We start from the raw sequence: 20,021 nt of genomic DNA on the forward strand, positions 1-20,021 counted from the left end.
TCTTCGGTTCTTTACTGGTAAAATGAGAACATGACCACTTATCCCAACTTAGGAGTGGACTAAACAGGATAGTGCAGTACCTGGTACATGGTATAGCACCCACAGGCAGCTCTCCTCTCCTCAACCTATTTTTTTCCATACGTGTACACAGACAAAAACATGACTTGTTCTCACCTCTGCTACATTTAATGTCCTTACCATTACTATTATTTTTTAGGAGGTACCAGGGATTGAACTGGGACCTCATACATGGGAAGCAGGAGCTCAACCACTGAGCTATACCTGCTCCCCTTATTTTTTTTCCTCATCAACTTCTCATTCAGGGAGTCTTGAAAAATTTTACATATCCTTGATTTTTCAGGAGGTACTGGGGATTGTATCCAGGATGGCGTACATGCAAACCATGTGCTCTACCACTGAGCTACACCACTCCACTAGTATCCTTTTTCAATTGGCTTAAATCCTTTTTTTTTTTAATAAGGTAGAGCATAAAAAATACTTCACACCAGATAGTATAGTTTTAAAAAATTTCTAAAATACTTTAATAATTAATATTGATAGGAAGACATGTACAATGCAATTATTTATTTTACAAGGAGATTCTGTACATCAGGGAAGTATCGTGAAGTACAATACATCAGTCTTTTATTTTTTCTTTACATTATGATTGTGAATTGCTAATTATAGGGAAAGGGAACCCAAAATCCATTTCATTTAAAAAAAGCAACAAAACCTAAAAAGACTTGACCCCCAAAGTATCTTGTTTCAAAAGAACATGAATGAGATGAAAAATGAACTAGATTCCTTGGTGGCACATGGAAGGCAGACAAGTAGCTCAGGAAATCAAATCCTATTTCAAGCTTGGCACATTAAGGGAAAGGCTTTTACTCTTCTCAAGACACAGAGAATGCTGCAGGCATAAGCCAGCTGTTTCCAATCCAACAAGAGAGAATGGCCAGAAGTCAAGTTAGCAGTTTTCATGGGGCAACTTTGCATACAGACCTCTAACAGACTTCAGTAGAATGTTCACGTCCATTGCTCATCCCAAATGTTAATGAGCTCCAAGGAGATGTGGACTCAGTATATTTCCATAGCTATAAAACATTTGACAATAACAGAAATCCAAATATCCCCTTTTCCCCATACAGAACATACAGAATGAAGACAGTACCTTTTAAAGTCACTTTAGCTTTTTTGTTTTGACCCGATAATTTGATTTTTTCAGCAAATCTTATATTAACATGAAAGGAAAAAAAAGAGAAAAATCTAGTGAAATATTACAAACAACAAATGACAGGGCCTGCAGAATAAATCAGAAGAAATCTATGAAGCAGCCCAAATTTCCTGAACATTAGAATGAAGGAAAAAAAAAAAAGACACATTCATCATTTAAACTATTCTTTTCCTCCACTTAGTGTGGATAGGAATTACAGGGAAATAGTGAGGCTTTATGGTTTTCAATAAAAATCAAAGAAAGCAACTGAATCTTCTATTTTAGGAAATCCTATTAATAATATATTACAAATACAAAAAGGGTAGGGGCTGAGCCAATGCCCAGGTACCAACTACACTGGCTACAGCTTGGAAGAGGGATAAATGAGGTGGAAGCTGCCAGAGGGTCAAGAGGAGGATCAGTGTTTGGAGTTAAGAAGGAGAGTGCAGCAGGAGAGGGCAAGTAGCACTGAGAAGAGAGGAACAGGGGTCATGATTGTGTCCTCTTGTTGCTTCTCAAAAGACCTTTTCTTCTCTAGCTCCCCATATCCCTTAGGACTCTGCTGAATTCTGGCTGGAGGTGTGGAGGCTGATGACATGCAAGTGTTCCCAAAGAATTGCTACAACTCTGCTTTATGGAAGAAGATACGTCTATTAGTCAGAAGTGATTCAGAATATCATTTGGTACAAGTAAAAATACAACAGCCTATAAAATCTAAGTCACGAATCAGGTTTCTGTCAAGTTGGCATTAACATGAAGGATTGTTTTTCTTTTTTTTAAAATTTTTTAAAAGAAAATATACACATTACCAACTTGGAATCTGGTTTGCAACTGATTCTTTAATTGACAGTAAATACAAGTTCCCATCACTTTTTCAAAATCTATATATTTTTTTTTTTTGTAAAAAATCAGAGTAGCCTGTGCCAAAAAGGAGATACATGCCAGAACCTGAGCATCCTTTCTTATATTGCTGTGTTACAGGAGGTACAGTGCAATGCTTATCAACTGACGTGCCAGAGTGGTGTGAAAAGGTTTCCTTGGAGGAAGGCGTCCCTTTGTCAGAAAATTGGGGAGCTCCAGAAGAGGTTTTGCCCACCACCTATTGGAGATGATGGCTGGGACTTAGCGCCTACAATAGTGGGTCTCACAACTAGAACAGGCAGGTAAGGCCAATGGTGCAAACTGTGCTTCGACACAGGTAGTCTTCTTAGGGCGAGGGTGCAGTACAGCCAATAAAACTTGGAACCTGCAAGTGGCCCAGAACTTTGGTGGCTGGTGAGGGAAGACCCCTCAAGTGTGCTGCAATATTAAAAGATTCAAAAGCATTGACAAAGTGTTCAGCTGTGCCCCAAGGGCAGCACATGAGAATTAATTCCAGTGAAATGCTACATTCACAGAAGTGCTATTCATCCCAGAACGATACCCTAGAGGTTCCAATTCTGGTTGTGCTGGGAAGAACTGAAGTACTTTAAGTCACTCAGGAAGATGGAGCAGCAAAGAAGCCCTGTTTTGGGGGAGTTGTTTAGTTCCTTTCTCAAACTTCAGCATCATGGACGATGGTAGCTAAAAGAGATCATCAAAAAGAAACAAGTTATCAGATAATGTAGATGCCATTATTACATCAGTAGTCATGAAATGCTGTCCTAATTAAAAAAAGAAAAAACTTCACCTCACTTTAATTCTACCTGACCTTTCTATAGCATCTGATGCTCCCAACACCCCTTCCTTCCCTCCTGAAACTCTTCTCTTGGCTTCTCCAACATCTTTTCCCCTGGTTTTCTGTCTTCCTCTTCAACTGCTTTTTCTCAGTACGTTTCTCTGGGTCCTTTTCCTCTGGCAACCCTTTAAAAGCAATTTCTTCCCTAAAGATCCACTCACTGTATTCTCTCATAAATCTGTACCTTTAGGCCTTGCTTTTCTCCCAAATTCTAGGTTGAGTATTTGTCTTCTGAGAATCTCCACCTCAGTGTATCACAGGCTCTTCAAACTCAACATATGTAACTTATTTTTCAGTTCTGTTTATTGTCTGTCTTCCTCTTTAGAATAAAAGCTCTTTGAGGACAGGGACCTGGTTTCTTGCTGCATCCCATGCACATTGCACTGTACTGACCATGTAGGAGGTGCTCAATAAACATTTACTGAATAAATGTTCTAAATTATAACTGCAAATACTTATCTCCTTTATAAACCTCAAAAACCACAAGTTTGAAATCTAAGGGTCATTTTGACTTTGTCCTATAGTTCATCCCTGTAATTCAACAGATTATCAAATCTTGTTGATTCCATCCTTGAAATGTCTTTCAGAGCTATCTCCTTTGCATCTTCACTGTCACTGCCCTGCTCTGCACTGCCACCAACACCATGGCTATTACAATTACTTCCTCACTGGTTTCCTTAGTGCTAGTCTCTTCATCCTTCCAAACCGCCTTCCACACTGGCACCAGAGCTAGTTCTGAAATGCACAGAATTCCCTTCTTATACACTTCCAATGGTTAGTGTGACCCTAACCCACCTTTCTGGCCCCTTCTTCTGCCATACTGCCCCCACACATCCTCTTCTCAAGCCACAGTTCCCTTTACACATAAACACCATGCACTTTCCTAACTCCCAAGGCTTTGCTTATGCCAGTCCTTCTGTTTGAAATGATCTTTCCATCCTTTCCATCCACATAAATTCTTGGTACATACGTACTCTTTATACACTTTAAGATACAGCCAAATATCACCTTTTCTATGACTCTTTCTTTTAGCAAAATCTATTGCTATTTCTTGATGTATAGTCACTATAGCACTTTATTACTACTTTAACAATAAAATAGCTAACATTGACATAGCTAGGAACTGGTGGAATTGGGATATGAACTCTAGCAAACTACTGAATAAGGCAATTTATCATATCAATTTTATGGTACTTAGTAAAACAGGTCTTTTTCCAGATTAGATTAAGAACTCCTAGCAGGTAAGTATGGTTATTATTCACACTTATATTTCAGTGCCTTCAATGGTGTTACTGCTGTTTAAAGAAACAAATACAAAAAAAAGTTCTGTAATCAAAATAACCATTTGCCTGCATGACGGAAAACACTTGAAAAAATTTATTTTCCATCTTTGCTTGTTATTCTTTGTGCAGTGAGCTCTGTATTTGTCATTATATTTTCTTTCATTTAGCTTCTTATAAATGCTCTGAGTTATATAAAGATAATTTCACTGATTTTGCCATTTGTGGATAGCTGATTATTATTTTTCTTCTTTATGATTCTTTAAGTTTTAGTTATCAGAGGGTGCTTAGTGCTTAATCACAACAGTTAATTCCAAATCAAAATACTTCTGGACTTATTTCATGAAGATCATTATATAAAGTAGTTTACCCACTAATTTGGTAAGATCAACCATGTTAGAACAGAAAATCAGAAAGGGCAAGATCTGGTCTAACACAGCACCATCTCCTTATACATAACCTGGGACAGTAAGGTGCAGGGAAGAGACCACCTCAAGAGCTTGAAGCCACTCACGTCTTTCTCCAAATACTGGTTCTGAAACTTACTGGCTTGTCAAGCCAGTTATTTAACCCTACTGAGCCTTCTTTTCATCATCTACAAAATGGGGATATTAACATATCTTATAATAGGTTTACTTCAAGGATTAAATAAAATCATATATATGCCACCTCCAGAAAAGACATTTACTCTTAGTTCTCATCCCTTTCACTTAAGTCTTTTTTTTAAAAAAAGATTTATCTATTTATTCCCCCCCCCCGCCCCGAGTTGTCTGCTCTCTGTGTCCATTCACTGTGTGTTCTTCTGTGTCCACTTCTATTCTTGTCAGCAGCACCAGGAATCTGTATGTCTTTTTGTTGTGTCATCTTGCTGAATCAGCTCTCCGTGTGTGTGGTGCCACTCCTGGGCAGGCTGCACTTTTTTTGCGTTGGGTGGCTCTCCTTACGGGGTGCACTCCTTGTGCATGGGACTTCCCTATGTGGGGGACACCCCTGTGTGGCACGGCACTCCTTGCGCACATCAGCACTTCATGTGGGCCAGCTCATCACATGGGTTAGGAGGCCCTGGGTTTGAACCTTGGACCTCCCATGTGGTAGGTGGACACCCTTTCCATTGGGCCAAATCCGCTTCCCCTTAGTGTAGTCTTGAAATTACTGAGTGTCTTTCTTTTAGCCATGTTGTTACGGTCTTTCATATCAGGGATTTATTTTTTTTTATATTTATTTATTTATCCCTCCCCCCACCAAGGCTGTTGTTTCACTCACTATCTGCTCTCTGTGTCCATTCTCTGTGTGCTCTCTGTGTCTGCTCGTTTTCTTTTTAAGAGGCATTGGGAACCAAACCGAGGACCTCCCATGTGGGAGAGAGGTGCTTAATTGCTTGAGCCACCTCCACTCCCTGCTTTTTTGGGTCTTTCATTGTGTTTCCTCTTTGTGTCTCCTTGTTGCGTCAGCTCACCATGGCAGCTCTCTGTCTTGCTTGTCTTCTCCAGGAGGCAATGGGAACTGAACCTGGGACCTCCCTTGTGGTAGGTGGGAGCTCAATCATTTCAGCCACATCAGCTTCCCTGGGATTTTTTGTTTGTTTGTTTTGGGGGTGAGGAAGGGGATACTCCACTTAGCTCACAGTACTGCATCTTACCGTGTAAAATGTTTGCTCTCTACATGAACTTCCATCTCTGAACTTTTAAATTCATTTAATTCTTTTCTTATGGCAGCCTGTGGAATAGAAACAAAAATGTTTCAGTAGGCACATTTCAGTGTGCAGCATGCCCACAATCCATGTCTCAGGTTGTATACTTATCTCATTTTTAGTTTTCTTGTTTCTCAATAAACTCTTTACTCCCTTGCCTACCCTATGGCATGTCCTTAAATTCTTTTATGCAAAACAGTTAAGAAACTAGAAGCCTAGAACCCAGAGCATACCGCTAACATATTTGGTGAGCCAAGTCAGGAGACAAAGGCCATGGGGTCACGTTGCCTTAAAGGGATAAAGACTTGCATTACCAAACTGGTCAATTATAAGCTCAGGGAAACTACTCAGTGGCAGAACCTTAAAACCTAGTCTTATTTCAAGAAAGCTGGTAGAGGAAATAAGAATACTCTCTGGTAGATCCTAACTCTAGAGAAGGAAGGATCCTCCTAGGAACTCACTTTATTAGCCAGCCATACCTCGGGTATCTGTATGAAGCTGCAGATACTTTCCCTGGGCCCCCAAACTTCCATTAACTCCCTTTTAGAAAAACCCTTCTCAGTTTCCAACAACTGAGACTGTGTTGCCAAGATGGAGAAGGTAAGGAGTGGCAGACACGAAGTCCGGGATAAGTTCACCTTTTAGCTGCCAGCATTAAAGGCACTGTCACCTCAGGGCTACCCAAACCCAGGCTCCATGAACCTGGCCCCGAGCTACCTCGCCACCCGGACATTGGAGCTTTGTCCTAGCAGAGGATGGAAGGGGCCCGAAGCCATGTGTGAACATCAACCAGGAGGCGCTTCGGGTGACCCTTGATGTGGTAGGTGAGATTCTTAATTTCTTAATTACCCTGGGTGTCAATTACTCGGTCTTAGCCTGCTTTCTGGACCTCTCTAGCCTGGGTTGTGCCTAATAAGGAGAATGAATGGGGAAGCAAGATCTAGGCCGATTACTACACCTCTCCCCTGGAGAATAAGGAACCTCCTCATATGCCATCAAGATTAAAAAGTTCCTGGAGAATGGCTTCTGTCAGGTCTTTCCGTATGCTGAGTGTGTAAAATTCTCTCTTCTGTTCTAACCTGTGCTTACTTTAACTTTGTCAGTCTGCTCGTGTCTAGGAACTCAGATTTGGGTCTTTATTCCCTTCTGTAAAAAAAGTTTCAGTATCTTTTATCTACTGTGCTACAGGAATATGATTTGTCATCTATTCTCTATTGGAGGCAGGAAGCCAGGTCAAAACATACAGCCAAACTCTCAGCCTGATTCACATCATCTCCTTACAGCAATCAACCAGAAACCTCCAGTTAAATAAAAATCCTTAAGCTCCCACCAAGGAAACATAGCCTCTGTTTAAAAATGCTTACTTCTTTTCAGCTTTTTTGTCCTCTGTGATAAAGCAGGGATTTTTTTTCCTTTCGGTTTTGGTAGTAGTGGTGGGAAAGAAAGAAAAGAAAGGGAAGAAAGAGAAAGGAAGAGAGAGAAAGAGAAAGAGAGGGAGGGAGGAAGGAGAGAGGGAAGGCGGAAGGAAGTGAGGAAGGGAAAGAAAGCTTTCCAGTGACCTTGTCAGCAGGAGTCAGTTTGGTCCAAGGTTTGTCGGCTCGCCGGTCATAATCTTGAGCATCTGTTACCTCAACATACTCATTGAACCTCAGAATCTTCCTGGCCAGTAGTTCAGCCACAGTGGGTCTTTGACTGAGCTGAAAGAAAGGAAACCTTAGTTCATTATGCCAGGAATTAGGTATCAATCATGCATTCAAATTGCCTCTAACCAGCATTTCAACCTTGGCTGCACATTGGAATCACGCTGAGAGCTTTAAATAATACTGATGCCTGGGTCCCATCCCAAGAAATTCTAATTTAATAATTCTGAACGTAAAGAGTTGTGTTTTTTTTAAAGATTTATTTAATTTATTTCTCTCCCCTTCCCCTCACTGTCTACTCTCTGTGTCCATTTGCTGCTGTTCTTCTGCATCTGCTTTGCATTATCTGGTGGCACTGGGAAACTGTGTCTCTTTTTTGTTGCGTCATCATGCTGCATCAGCTCTCTGTGTGTGTGATGCCACTCCTGGGCAGGCAACACTTTTTTCATGTGGGCGGCTCTCCTTACAGGGCACATTCCTTGCACATGGGGCACCTTACATGGGGGCGCCCTGTGTGGCATGGCACTCCTTGCACGTGGCTGCACTGTGCATTGGCCAGTCCACCACATGGGTCAGGAAGCCCTGGGGATCGAACCCTGGACTCTCCATGTGGTAGATGGATGCTCTATCAGTTGAGCCGCGTCCGCTTCCCAGGAGCCTTTTTTAAAAGCACCTTGAGGGAAACGGACTTTGGCCCAGTGGTTAGGGCGTCCTTCTACCATATGGGAGGTCGGCGGTTCAAACCCCGGCCTCCTTGACCCGTGTGGAGCTGGCCATGCGCAGTGCTGATGAGCGCAAGGAGTGCCGTGCCACGCAAGGGTGTCCCCCGTGTGGGGGAGCCCCACGCGCAAGGAGTGCGCCCGTGAGGAGAGCCGCCCAGCGCGAAAAGAAAGAGCAGCCTGCCGAGGAATGGCGCCGCCCACACTTCCCGTGCCGCTGACGACAACAGAAGCGGACAAAGAAACAAGACGCAGCAAACAGACACCAAGAACAGAGAAACGGGGGCGGGGGGGGGGGGGGGGGAAGGAATTAAATAAATAAATAAATCTTTAAAAAAAAAAAAAAGCACCTTGATGCATAGATAAGATTGAGATGACTGCTCTAATCCAGTGCTTCTCAAACTTTAATGTGCACACAAAAATCACTTGGGAATTCTGTTAAAATATAGATTCTGATTAAGCAGATCTGGGGGTGGGGTGGGGTCTGAAATTCTGCATTTCTAACAAGCGTCCAGGTGATGCCAAAGCTGATGGTCCATGAACCACATTTTGAGTAACAAAGCTCTTGTTTCTTAGAGAAAAGGCTAGGGCTATAAATACATATATAAATGGATTAGAAAGTGAATGCATTTAAAATGAAAGCAATTATCTGTTAGTGGAAAACATTAAGAGAAAATCTGAATAATACCCAGGATAATGGAGTCTGCAACAAATTATGATTTAAGACTGCACAAGTGGGTACTCTGCTCAATCTGAAAGGATTAAGTCCATCCCCAGCAAATACTGTCCTCAATTTATCAAGGACAATTCCTCTGGTCCTGAAGAAGGGGAGAAGTAGAAGAAATCAGGAAGAGAATGTCTATATCTCTTACTTTCCTGGGGATTTTTATTAGGTCTAAGAGATATCTAGAGAACTCAGACCAAATCAGAATCAACAGGAGACAATTAAAACGTTATTATAGTGGGAAGGAAAGGGGCAAGGGATTAACACCAGGGCTTAAAAGCCAACCCAGGTGGTACAGAAAAGTTTCTACCCTAATTGTTTTAGGACCAAGGAGAAAATCATAATTGGTTTTGATGCTTTTCAGGTATTACAAAGGGTCAGTTTAGTTCAGTTCTTTTGTTGATTGCGGAACAACCAGTTTAGTTTGTAATACTCTTCCTGCTGTTTTCTTTACACCTCAATAGGCTATTATCAGAATCTATATCAAAATTTCAGGTCTACAAAAGAAAAGCCAACATTTATTCAATTAAACACTTACTGAGCACCTTCTTGTGCCAGGCCTTCTTTAACAAAAATGAAAAAAAAAGTTCTTGATAATGTTGTGTTTTTTCTACATTTGCATCATGTCTTAAATTTTCATGGTAGTCTATGGCATGTCAAATCAAATTAATTTCTTTCCAATCAAATAAGTCACCCAACTAAAAGACAAACTGCCAGTAACCTAACTGAAACCAACACATGGGCAGTACCTTTCTTGTGAGCCGGCGTTTAATCTCCCGTTTTTCTGCCTGACGATCAGCTTCATTTTTAGCTACAGTTTAGGGTCAGAAACAAAGATTATTACTTCAAAATAATAATTTGCATATCAAACTTTTAGTACTTATACCATAGATATTTCTTAGAAGCTCCAAATCAGAATACAATACTAATTTGGGGATGGCTTATCAAGACAATTTTATTGGTAACTGGTACAGCCAAATACCCAAGAGCAGGGGTCAGCAGTCCAAACTGCCAAATCTGGTCAGCCTCCTGTATTTTTCTGTGCACTAGATAAGAATGGTCTTTATACTTTGAAATGGTTACATTTTAAATGGTTTTATAAGTACTTTCCGGATAACCCTGACTTTGCTTCATGCTCTTTAAGAAAAAGTTTGTGGACCTCTGCTCAAAAGTAATCACTATAAAGGAAAATGGGGGTCACACGGAGTTTCATGTAATATGTCTGCAAAGGTTCCCACACTTTAAAATTTAAAATATTCTACTAAGTTGTGCAGATCCAAATAGTGCTGAGAGAATAAGGCATGGATTGGTGAGAGGCTAAGTATGTTCACAAATAACCCTGGGGAGGTTTGTAAGACCAACTTTCATGCTATCATCAGGAAAAACAAATCAAATCTATACTAGATTAGAACACCATGTCGAGACGTAAGTAAGTACACAGAAAGCAAATTAAATGAAAAGTCCCATTTTGTGACTTTAGAAATACCAAGAAGAAAGAAATTCTTAAGGGATAAAGGGGCATAAAGACCACTGGATTTGGGACTTGCTTTGGACCCTAACCCTCAGATTCCACTTGGAATAGTAAGGTCCCCTCCAGATACACCTTAGTTCCCTGAAGACAGAAAAGTTGAGCCACCTCTACCACACATTCAAATCCTTCCAACTGCCAAGGCAGTTCCAGGACACTGAGAATTTTTAAACAAAACTGTCTAAAGAGTATCCCAGTACACTAAATAAAACCACAATGGTGTCTTTCAAAGGAAGCTTGGGGGAACTTTGTTCCTTCAGGGAAAACAGTATCAAGCTCTTTCCTGGATGGAATATATTTTGCTTGGCAATTGTAGTAAATGCTTCTTTTTTCTGTTAAGTACATTAAAGTAAAAAACAAAATCTATACAACTTTATTTCCATAGCTGGACTCACGCTGCAGTATATTTCGTTGTTCTAATTCTTCCGGTGTTGGTCTTTGACTCAGTCGCCTAAAAAGGAGATTTAAAAAAGTTTTGTGTTAGATGTCCCCATACTGTTTAAAAAGATTGTTTTGATCTTAGTTTATATTAGTCCCAAAACTAGTAAGAAATAAACTTCCAAACTGCTAATGTAAATATCATAACATAAAAAAGAATTACACAGGCAAACCAGAGGTCAGGATTCTAATTTTAGTTCTGATACCAACTAGTCCTCTCACTACAAAAAAGCTCCGTTAAATTTTGATTGTCCTCATCTGTAAAGTGAGGGGTTTGGACTAAAGGTGATGCCCAAACAAATCTGCTCCTTCAGAAGCCATGTTAAAAACATGATTTCCCAAGGCACATGAACAGAAATTCTGGTTCAGGAGATCAGAATGAGGGCTGAGATTTTACATATATATAATAAAGAAGCTGCCCATAGGACTCTCATGTTTCTCTATTGATTTTTAAACCAGTGGTTTAGGACCTACAGTAATTTTAAATAGTTTTCTTGGGTGATATTCTGTAATTCTGTGATTTTAATTTCAGCCCTACCATGAAGAATTTGATGAAATTTTTCTTCTCACCAACCATTTGAGATGTGTTACTAATGGTAACTTGTCATTTCTGGAATCAAAAGGCTATTCATTTCTTACCTTTAATTTATATTTGTTGGTATATATGCTTTCTGCTAATTATTCAAATTATTAGTTACCTGCATAAAGAACTCCCAGCCCTATTTTATACACATTTTACAACTTTCTTTATATATTTGTTAGGTTTTTTTTGCCCCTTCCAACAAGACCTTTTTTTTTTTTAATAAAAAGAAAAGCTTTACTGAGGTATAACTGACATACACTAAAACGCACATAAAATATACAATTTGATAAGTTTTGACATAGGTATACACCTGTGAAACCATTACAGCAATCATAATGAATCATAATGAATCATATTCACCCCCCAAATTTCCTCTTCTAGATCCCTAATATGTATGGAATCTTACAATATTTGTCATTTTGTGTCTGGTTTATTTCGTTTAGTATAATGTTTTCAAGCTTCATTCATGTTGTAGCATGTATCAGTATTTCATTCCTTTTTATGGCTGAATAACATTCTACTATTTGTATATATCACACTGAGTTCATCCATTTATCTGTTGACAGACATTTGGGCTCTTTCCACCTTTTCACTATTGTGAATAATGTTGCTATGGACATTGGCATACAGGTATTGGTTTGAGTCCCTACTTCTTTTGGATAGATAGTCCATAAGATTTTCAATATTGGTTTGTTATTTAGATTACAAAAAAATCCTGCTGGGGGAATTCTGATTGGAATTGCATTGAATTGAATCTGTTGATAATCTTACTAGTGAATCTTCTGACCCATGAATGTGATATTTCTCCCCATTTATTTAGGTCTTTAATTTTTTTAGCAATATTTTATAGATTTCAGAGTATAGACCTTATACAATCTTTTGTCAGATTTAATCCCTATGTATAAAATTTCAATTTTAAATTGTTGGTAGTTAGCATTCAACAAACCCTTCAAGAAGAGACCTCTACTTTTTCTCCTCTAATTTCTTTTCTAATTTCAGTAGTGGACAAATGGCAGAGGTCATACAGGATGACAACTATGTTTAAGTAAAGGTATCTGAAAGAATGGTCTCAGGATCCAAAAAGTATCTTTTGGAAGAAAAAGGGCCAAACTTGTTCTGAGTACGGCATATATAGCAAAGCCAGGTGTCTGGGAGATAGGAGAGATATTTTCACTAATGAACACCCTTAGTTAATTAGTTTGCAGGGAATCTACCAAGGGTTCCACCTCTTTTTCTCTTCTATTGAGAGAAACCTGAGTGGGCAAACACCTGTCTACACCTGGAGTTTAGGGGAAGCTAGTCTATATTCAGTCTTCCCTGTGCTTTTGGTTCCAGATGACTTGAAAAATATATAACTTTGAAAGAAGGCAGTTACATGGAACATGTAAAAGACATATAATGAAAACTATGGATGTGATCTTGTACTGGATTGGCAGTTGATGATTGAGGAACTGGATAATAAAGTGACAGGAGTTTTGCTGTTCTCACCCTGACTTCTCTAGACACTTTGCAAAACCATGTGTCCATGTTTAAAGCTCTGAGAACCATCTAGTTCCTTTATTTCTAAGTTCTCAGAGGACACCCAACTGTATCCAAAACGTATTTTAAAAATCATGCTACTTCTTAAAAAAAAAAAGATAAGTTGAATGCTCCATCACAAAGTAAGTCTCTAACCCATACGTACTAGTATAATTGAAGCAAACTAAACAAAGGCCTACCGGATCAATGTGTTTCCAATCTGGTGTCGTATTTCATTCCATTCCTCCTTGCTTTTTCGGGGCCAAGAATTCAGGTTCATTTCTGGTTCACTGGGTCTGTGGTTCAGCTTCATTGCTAGTGTGTCTTTCCTCTTCACTTTGTTGGCCAGAGCATCTTTGCATAGGGAGAGAAAAAAAAACCAAAGCCTGAGTCTTGAAACCAAAGAATCAACTTCACCTGGAATGAGTCAAGGGCCTGAACAAACATAACGTAACTCCAGGCTTCCTACTTGCCCTCAAATGAACCAGCCAACATAGAATAGAGGGTGGGAGGTGGGGTGGGGAGGAGCTAAAGACATCTAAAAATCTTTTAGTCAGATGGGCTCATGTGGGCCAAAGATATCTTTTCCCTTCCTACCTGTTCTCTACATTTTTCTCCTTTTTTTGTTTGGAGGTACTGGGGGTTGAACCCAGGACCTCATACAAGGGAAACAAACAGGTGCTCAACCACTGAGCTATATCTGCTCCCCCATTTTTCTCCTTATTAGAAGTTGCTAGAGGAGAGATAATCTAAGCATGGAACAGCCTCTCAATTACAACAAAATGGCTTTTTTGCATGAATACCTTCATAAAATACCAATTTTAAAGTTGCTTTTCCACTTGTAGGAATCAGAATTCTACTATCTGCCAAGATGTGTGTACATGTGCATGCTTTTTTTTGTCCCATGAACTGAATATAAATTCATTAAAGAAAGCAGCACTTATGTCTTTTCAACATAACCAGCTCTCCTCTACTCCATATTTAATACATCAACGTAAATAGCTTTTTCTTCTTTCTCACATGTAACACAGGTTTAATGATACTTGCTCCCAGAACATTTGTTACATAGCTTTCAGAACTGAGTGAAAAATGTTTCACTCACTTCTAAACACCTGAAGGATAAATAGTTTTTTTTTAAGGAGGTACCAGAGATTGAACCCAGGACCTTATACATGTGAAGGAGGCAGCTCAACCAATGAGCCACATCCACTCCTCAGTGAGAGCTGGTTTTTTCATTTGTCTTTAGGAGGTACCGGGAATTGAACCCAGGACCTTGGGTTCAATGGGACCTTGGGTACAATGGGAACCAGGCACTTAATCACTTGAGCTATATCCGTTCCCAATAGCTTTTTAATGACAAACAAAAAAATGGAATGATTTAATCTAGGTGGTCCCTTTCACTGGTTAGTTTAAACAGTGCTATGAGAGCAGGACAAGGAATCTTTCACAGTGCCTTCCAATACCAGCCAGCCAGATGATATGATGGGAAAGGGTGCCTATGTCCATTTATCTTACCCCTCTTAGATTAGTAGTTGTTTTATCTGTAAAAGACTTTTCTCCTTTGCTTTTCCCTCCCTTTCTTACTGTTTTGGCTTTCATCTTCATCCTCTTCATCTCGATACTGAATAGGACCTTCTGAATCAGAGTCACTCTCCTTCTCTCCCTCTTCCTCCTGCAGACACTGCGGAAGTTTAGGTGTGACTGAGGTAGGTGCTGTGTCTTCACCAAATGCACATGGGCAAATCTGCTCCTCTTCTTCATCGTCTGGACTAACAAATTAACACAATTTTTTCTTTTCAGAAACAAAAGGGATAAGTGATTTGCAAGGCAAAGTCCATAATGATATAATTTATAATTCTCCCCTTAACTTTAACAATCTTGCTCAGAAATGTTTTATTTTTAGTAACTGTATTTCAATATATAACTGATTTCCTTTGTAATTTTATTTCATGCATTTAAAAGCATTATTCTTGTGGGGGAAAAAGCAAAAATAAAACAACAACAAAAAACAAAACAGTTAATCTAGAGGGCTATCTCCTGATGACCTATACGTGAGATCAAAGTTTGCTTTGGTGTAATTAAATGAGAAGACTGCATAGCAGCTAACACTGTATCTGGCACATAGAAGATACTTGATAAAAATACTTAATCCATCTACTTTGGCTTAACAATCTGGGACAAAATGATAATCTAATCCAAGGAAACAAAGAGAAAAAGATGAAAACTAGGTCCCAATTCAGGAGGCATAAAACTGCAATTTAGAGTCTACCTCAAACTCCTGAACTGTCTATTTCCGGCACGAAAAATAAATAATACAGCAAGTGCAAATATTATGGCAAAAACAAATAACATGTAGAATACTTCAAAAGTTTTTCTTATGACAATTCTTTAGTTAGCAAATCTCTGACCTACCAGAAAGTGTCAATCTTCAGTCAAAGTTTATCTGAACCTTAAAAGCCCCAAACAGGCATATGTACCAATGTTGATGTGAACAGATTAGCGGTTAGGAACAGATGAGGGAGAGAATAAGATGAGTTCCAGCCTATGGAGCTGGGATACTGAAGTATCTTTCACAACTCCCTTCTGCCTTTCCTGTCTTTCTCTAGTAAGTTCATATGGCAGCCACTAATGCTTTCCATAATTTGCCTAATTTCATACTCATAACAAGTCTAAGAGGTAGGTATTATTCCCATTTACAGATAAGATGACTAAAGGGCAGAAATGTTGAGTAAATTTTACTACCACAAACTAGTAAATAAGTGGAGAGCTGGGGCTGGAACCCAGGGCTATCTCACTTCAAGTTCAAAGCACCACATTACACTGATTCACTTGTATCATTCAAAACTAATGGTTGTAATTTTCACATATACAAGTCTGTAATTTTTGTATCATCATGGAACTCTATGTCATGGAAAAAATGTTATAGAAATCAGCAGGGTAAAAAAAAGTACAAATTCTAGAACTTATCCTATTGACAGATATTCACATTTTCATTCTATAATTTTTTCCAAGTAAGGCTATTTAGAGTAAAGAAGGGGAAACAAGAGGCAAGCTTTAAAGGCACTCACACTTTCAGCATTTCAATAGTGATGGGAAGTGACCTGGTCCGACCCAGGGTACTGCTGTCTTCAGAAAAGGTGTCACTGTTCTCGAAGAGCAATGAATGAGCTCTATGAGAGCCCTCCAAGGGAGGAGTCATGGGCAGTGGGCTAGTCAGAGCCTGCTGGATTCGAATATGCAGCGGGAGTGGGGGCAACCTAGAGGGTACATGGGGCTCCCCAAAGCTCTGCTCCAACATCCTCTTGGGTACTTCCTTTTCCTGATCTTCCTGCTGAGGGACCTCCTGGGGTAGGTCTAAGGAAGGTGGAAACTCAATTTCTGGCACAACTTGAAAAGTCTTAGTGGGAAATGGAGGGGATTGTGGGGGCTGTGGAGGTATATGAGTGGGCAGTGGCGGGGATGGAGAGGGAGGTGGGATCATCAGCAGAGGTAAGAACCCCACAGAGCACGCATTCTTCTCCCTTTGATCACTTGGGGCTTTTGTGGTGGTGGTAGCAGCAGCAGCAGCAGCAGACTCCGAGGTGGGTACCAAGGTTGATGGAATGCCTCTCTTAAGTGGTAAGGGTGGGGACGGTTTTGATAACAATGTACCACTGTTTATTGCTTGGGACAGTTCAGCTGGAAAAGAGAGAGCAACATGTTGATTTAATATGGTTTTACAATCTCTAATGCTTTGAGAGGCCAGCACCAGGCCTAGATTAGAGTTTAGCTCAGTCTTTTTTTTTTTTTTATAAATTTTTTAAAGATTTCTTTTTAAGATTCATTCATTCATTCATTTATTTATTTATTTACCTATTTCTCTCTCTCCCCTTCCCCCGCCCCACCCCAGTTGTCTGTTCTCTGTGTCTCTTTTGCTGCGTGGTCTTCTTTGTCCGCTTCTGTTGTTGTCAGCGGCTTGGGAATCTGTTTCTTTTTGTTGCGTTATCTTGTTGTGTCAGCTCTCCGTGTGTGCAGCGCCATTCCTGGGCAGGCTGCGCTTTCTTTCGTGCTGGGCGGCTCTCCTTACGGGGCGCACTCCTTGCGCACGGGACTCCCCTACGCGGGGGACACCCCTGCGTGGCAGGGCACTCCTTGCGCGCATCAGCACTGCGCGTGGGCCAGCTCCACACTGGTCAAGGAGGCCCGGGGTTTGAACCGCGGACCTCCCATGTGGTAGATGGATGCCCTAACCACTGGGCTAAGTCCGCTTCCCTAGCTCAGTCTTAATCTTTCAAACAAATTATATCATTTCATGGTTTTGCCATTTTCTGGATATCTCACCCTGAACAAAACGTATATTAACATATGTATAGGAAAGTGGACTTGGCCCAGTGGTTAGGGCATCCATCTACCACATGGGAGGTCTGTGGTTCAAACCCCGGGCCTCCTTGACCCATATGGAGCTGGCCCACGTGTGATGTTGATGTGCGCAAGGAGTACTGCGCCACGCAGGGGTGTCCCCGCGTAGGGGAGCCCCGTGCGCAAGGAGTGCGCCCCGTAAGGAGAGCCACTCAGCACTAAAGAAAGTGCAGCCTGCCTAAGAATGGTGCTGCCCTCACGGAGAGCTGACACAACAAGATGACGCAACAAAAAGAAACAGATTCCTGGCCGCGGACAACAACAGACGCGGACAAAGAAGGAGACGCAGCAAACAAACACAGAGAACAGACAACCAGGGTGGCGGGGGGAGAAGGGGAGAGAAATAAATAAATAAATAAATCTTTAAAAAAACCAAACAAACATATGTACAAAACCTAATAAATGTATAGGGAGTATAGGAAGACTACCACCTTACTACTCCAGTGAGAAATTTTTTATTTCTTTACCATGACAACAGATTTGACAACTTCTTATGACTTGATCTTGGTGTATGGAACATGAATAGAGATAGAAAAATAAGGATAAAAAGTTCTTTTGTATAATATTGCTCCGTAAAAAATGCAAACACGTGGACAGCAATAACAAAACAAACACTATTGGACATGGTTATCATATTCTAATAAATGATGATTTCTAGATAATTCAGCATTGTATTATAAAACAATCAATAATAACATCTGGACTTTTACAGCAAAGGCCTTTGAAGAAATCAAAGTGCTTTTCTCTCCTTGACTTCACACTCTCCTTATAACCATCTGAGATAAAAGGAGAGAAAACAAATAATCTTTACGATTTTACAGAAGGAAAAACTGAGGCCACAGAAGTTAGATGACTTGCCCAAGATCATTTTGCAAACTGGCATGGATTCAGTTAGCACCTAGAGCTCCTATCAGGCTATTACTCCATCCTCTGGCTCCCACTGTCTTTGATCTTTATTAGGGTCCATACCTCTTGTTGCTCCTTTGTGTTCCATCCTACATCTCCACTTTCCACTACACTATGGGCTCCTTAATGACAGGGCAAACTTTGTCTTCATCAGCATATCCCTAGGCCTGTGCATGGTGACTCGCGCATGTTTATAAAAAAGGCTCCCTCCCTGTATTATTTTATTTTTTAAAAAGATTTATTTATTTATTTCTCTCCCCTTCCCCCCCAGTTGTCTGCTCTGTGTGTCCATTTCCTGTGCATTCTTCTGTGTCCACTTGTGTCAGCGGCACCCAGAATCTGTGCCTCATTTTTGTTGCGTCATCTTGCTGCGTCAGCTCTCTGTGTGTGCAGCACCATTCCTGGGCAGGCTGCACTTTTTTTTCACACTGGATGGCTCTCCTTACGGGGCACACTCCTTATGCGTGGGGCTCCCCTATGTGGGGGACACCCCTGCATGGCATGGCACTCCTTGTGCGTATCAGCATTACATGTGGGCCAGTTCATCACATGGGTCAGAAGGCCCTGGGTTTGAACCTTGGACCTCCCATGTGCTAGGTGGACGCCCGATCCATTGGGCCTAATTTGCTTCCCTCCCTGTATTATGACAGTGTATATCCTGGTGCGATACCCACAAAAGTCACAGTGACCTGGGAATGGATTGAGCAAAGACCCTCTGAAAGGACCCAAAGTCCTTACGAAGGAGATCATCATACATTATGCAGGAGCCAACCTTGGAGAATAATAGGGGTTCTTTTATTTATTTATTTATTTACCCCTCACCCCCCATCGTTTTGTGCCTGCTGTCTGCTTTCTGTGTTCAGTCACTATGTGTTCTTCTGTGTCAGCTTGTCTTCTCTTTAGAGAAGAAACTGATCCTGGGACCTTCCGGAATGGGAGAGAGGTGCTCAATCTCTTGCGCCATTATCAGCTCCCTGGTCTGCTGTGTTTCTTATTGTCTTTCCTCTGTGTCTCTTTTTGTTGCATCATCTTGCTGCACCAGCTCTCTGTGCAGGTCAGCACTCCAAATAGGCCAGCTTGCCACATGGGCCAGTTTGCCTTCACCAGGAGGCCCTAGGAATCAAACCCTGGACCTCCTATATGATAGATGGGAGTCCAATTGCTTGAGCAACATCCACTTCCTAAACAAGGGTTCTCTTGATTACCAACTTCTAACCTTCTATGGAAACCCCTTATTTTGGTCCACCTGGTGCCCTCATACGGTCCTCTAGTCTTTTGTAGAGACCAGCAGCACTTCAAGAGTCCCTGAAATCAAAATTTACTTGTTCAAAATCCCATTTCCTTGAGGGCATTCAAAATAAAAGGCCTAGCTTATTTGATAATTTTTTTTGTGCTTTTGCTTATTAAAAAAATTTTTTTATTGGTTTTGATAATGTTTTAATGTTACTCTGTAAGTAATTTTATTTTATTTTTTTGATACTGGGGCTGGGGATTGAACCCGGGACCTTATAAGCTAGAAGCCAGCACTCAACCACTGAGCCACCTTGGCTCCCTGAGTTGATTTTTTCATTTGTTTGCTTGTTTTTGTATTTTTGATTTTAGAGGCACTGGGAACTGAACTCAGGACATCCCATGTGGGAAGCTTGCACTCAATTACTTGAGCCATA

The 20,021-nt window shown here is 40.6% G+C and overlaps 1 protein-coding gene across 7 annotated transcripts in view; it reads right to left on the bottom strand.

The window, feature by feature from the left end:
* Positions 1 to 515: 515 nt before the first annotated feature.
* Positions 516 to 20,021, bottom strand: part of PHACTR4 (phosphatase and actin regulator 4) — a 131,482-nt gene continuing 111,976 nt past the window's right edge. For all 7 annotated transcript variants that reach the window (XM_004455691.5, XM_023588000.3, XM_058304795.2 and 4 more), the window contains 8 exons: positions 16,119 to 16,728; positions 14,635 to 14,819; positions 13,251 to 13,404; positions 10,907 to 10,962; positions 9,733 to 9,794; positions 7,460 to 7,597; positions 5,850 to 5,926; positions 516 to 2,776 (listed from right to left, as the gene is read on the bottom strand). In XM_004455691.5, the coding sequence (XP_004455748.1) occupies positions 2,761 to 2,776; positions 5,850 to 5,926; positions 7,460 to 7,597; positions 9,733 to 9,794; positions 10,907 to 10,962; positions 13,251 to 13,404; positions 14,635 to 14,819; positions 16,119 to 16,728 (1,298 nt within the window). In that variant the 3' untranslated portion in view covers positions 516 to 2,760. The remainder of the gene's footprint in view (positions 2,777 to 5,849; positions 5,927 to 7,459; positions 7,598 to 9,732; positions 9,795 to 10,906; positions 10,963 to 13,250; positions 13,405 to 14,634; positions 14,820 to 16,118; positions 16,729 to 20,021) is intronic.

This window comes from Dasypus novemcinctus, chromosome 9, assembly GCF_030445035.2.
Source record: "Dasypus novemcinctus isolate mDasNov1 chromosome 9, mDasNov1.1.hap2, whole genome shotgun sequence".
NCBI classification, from domain to species: Eukaryota; Metazoa; Chordata; class Mammalia; order Cingulata; family Dasypodidae; genus Dasypus; species Dasypus novemcinctus.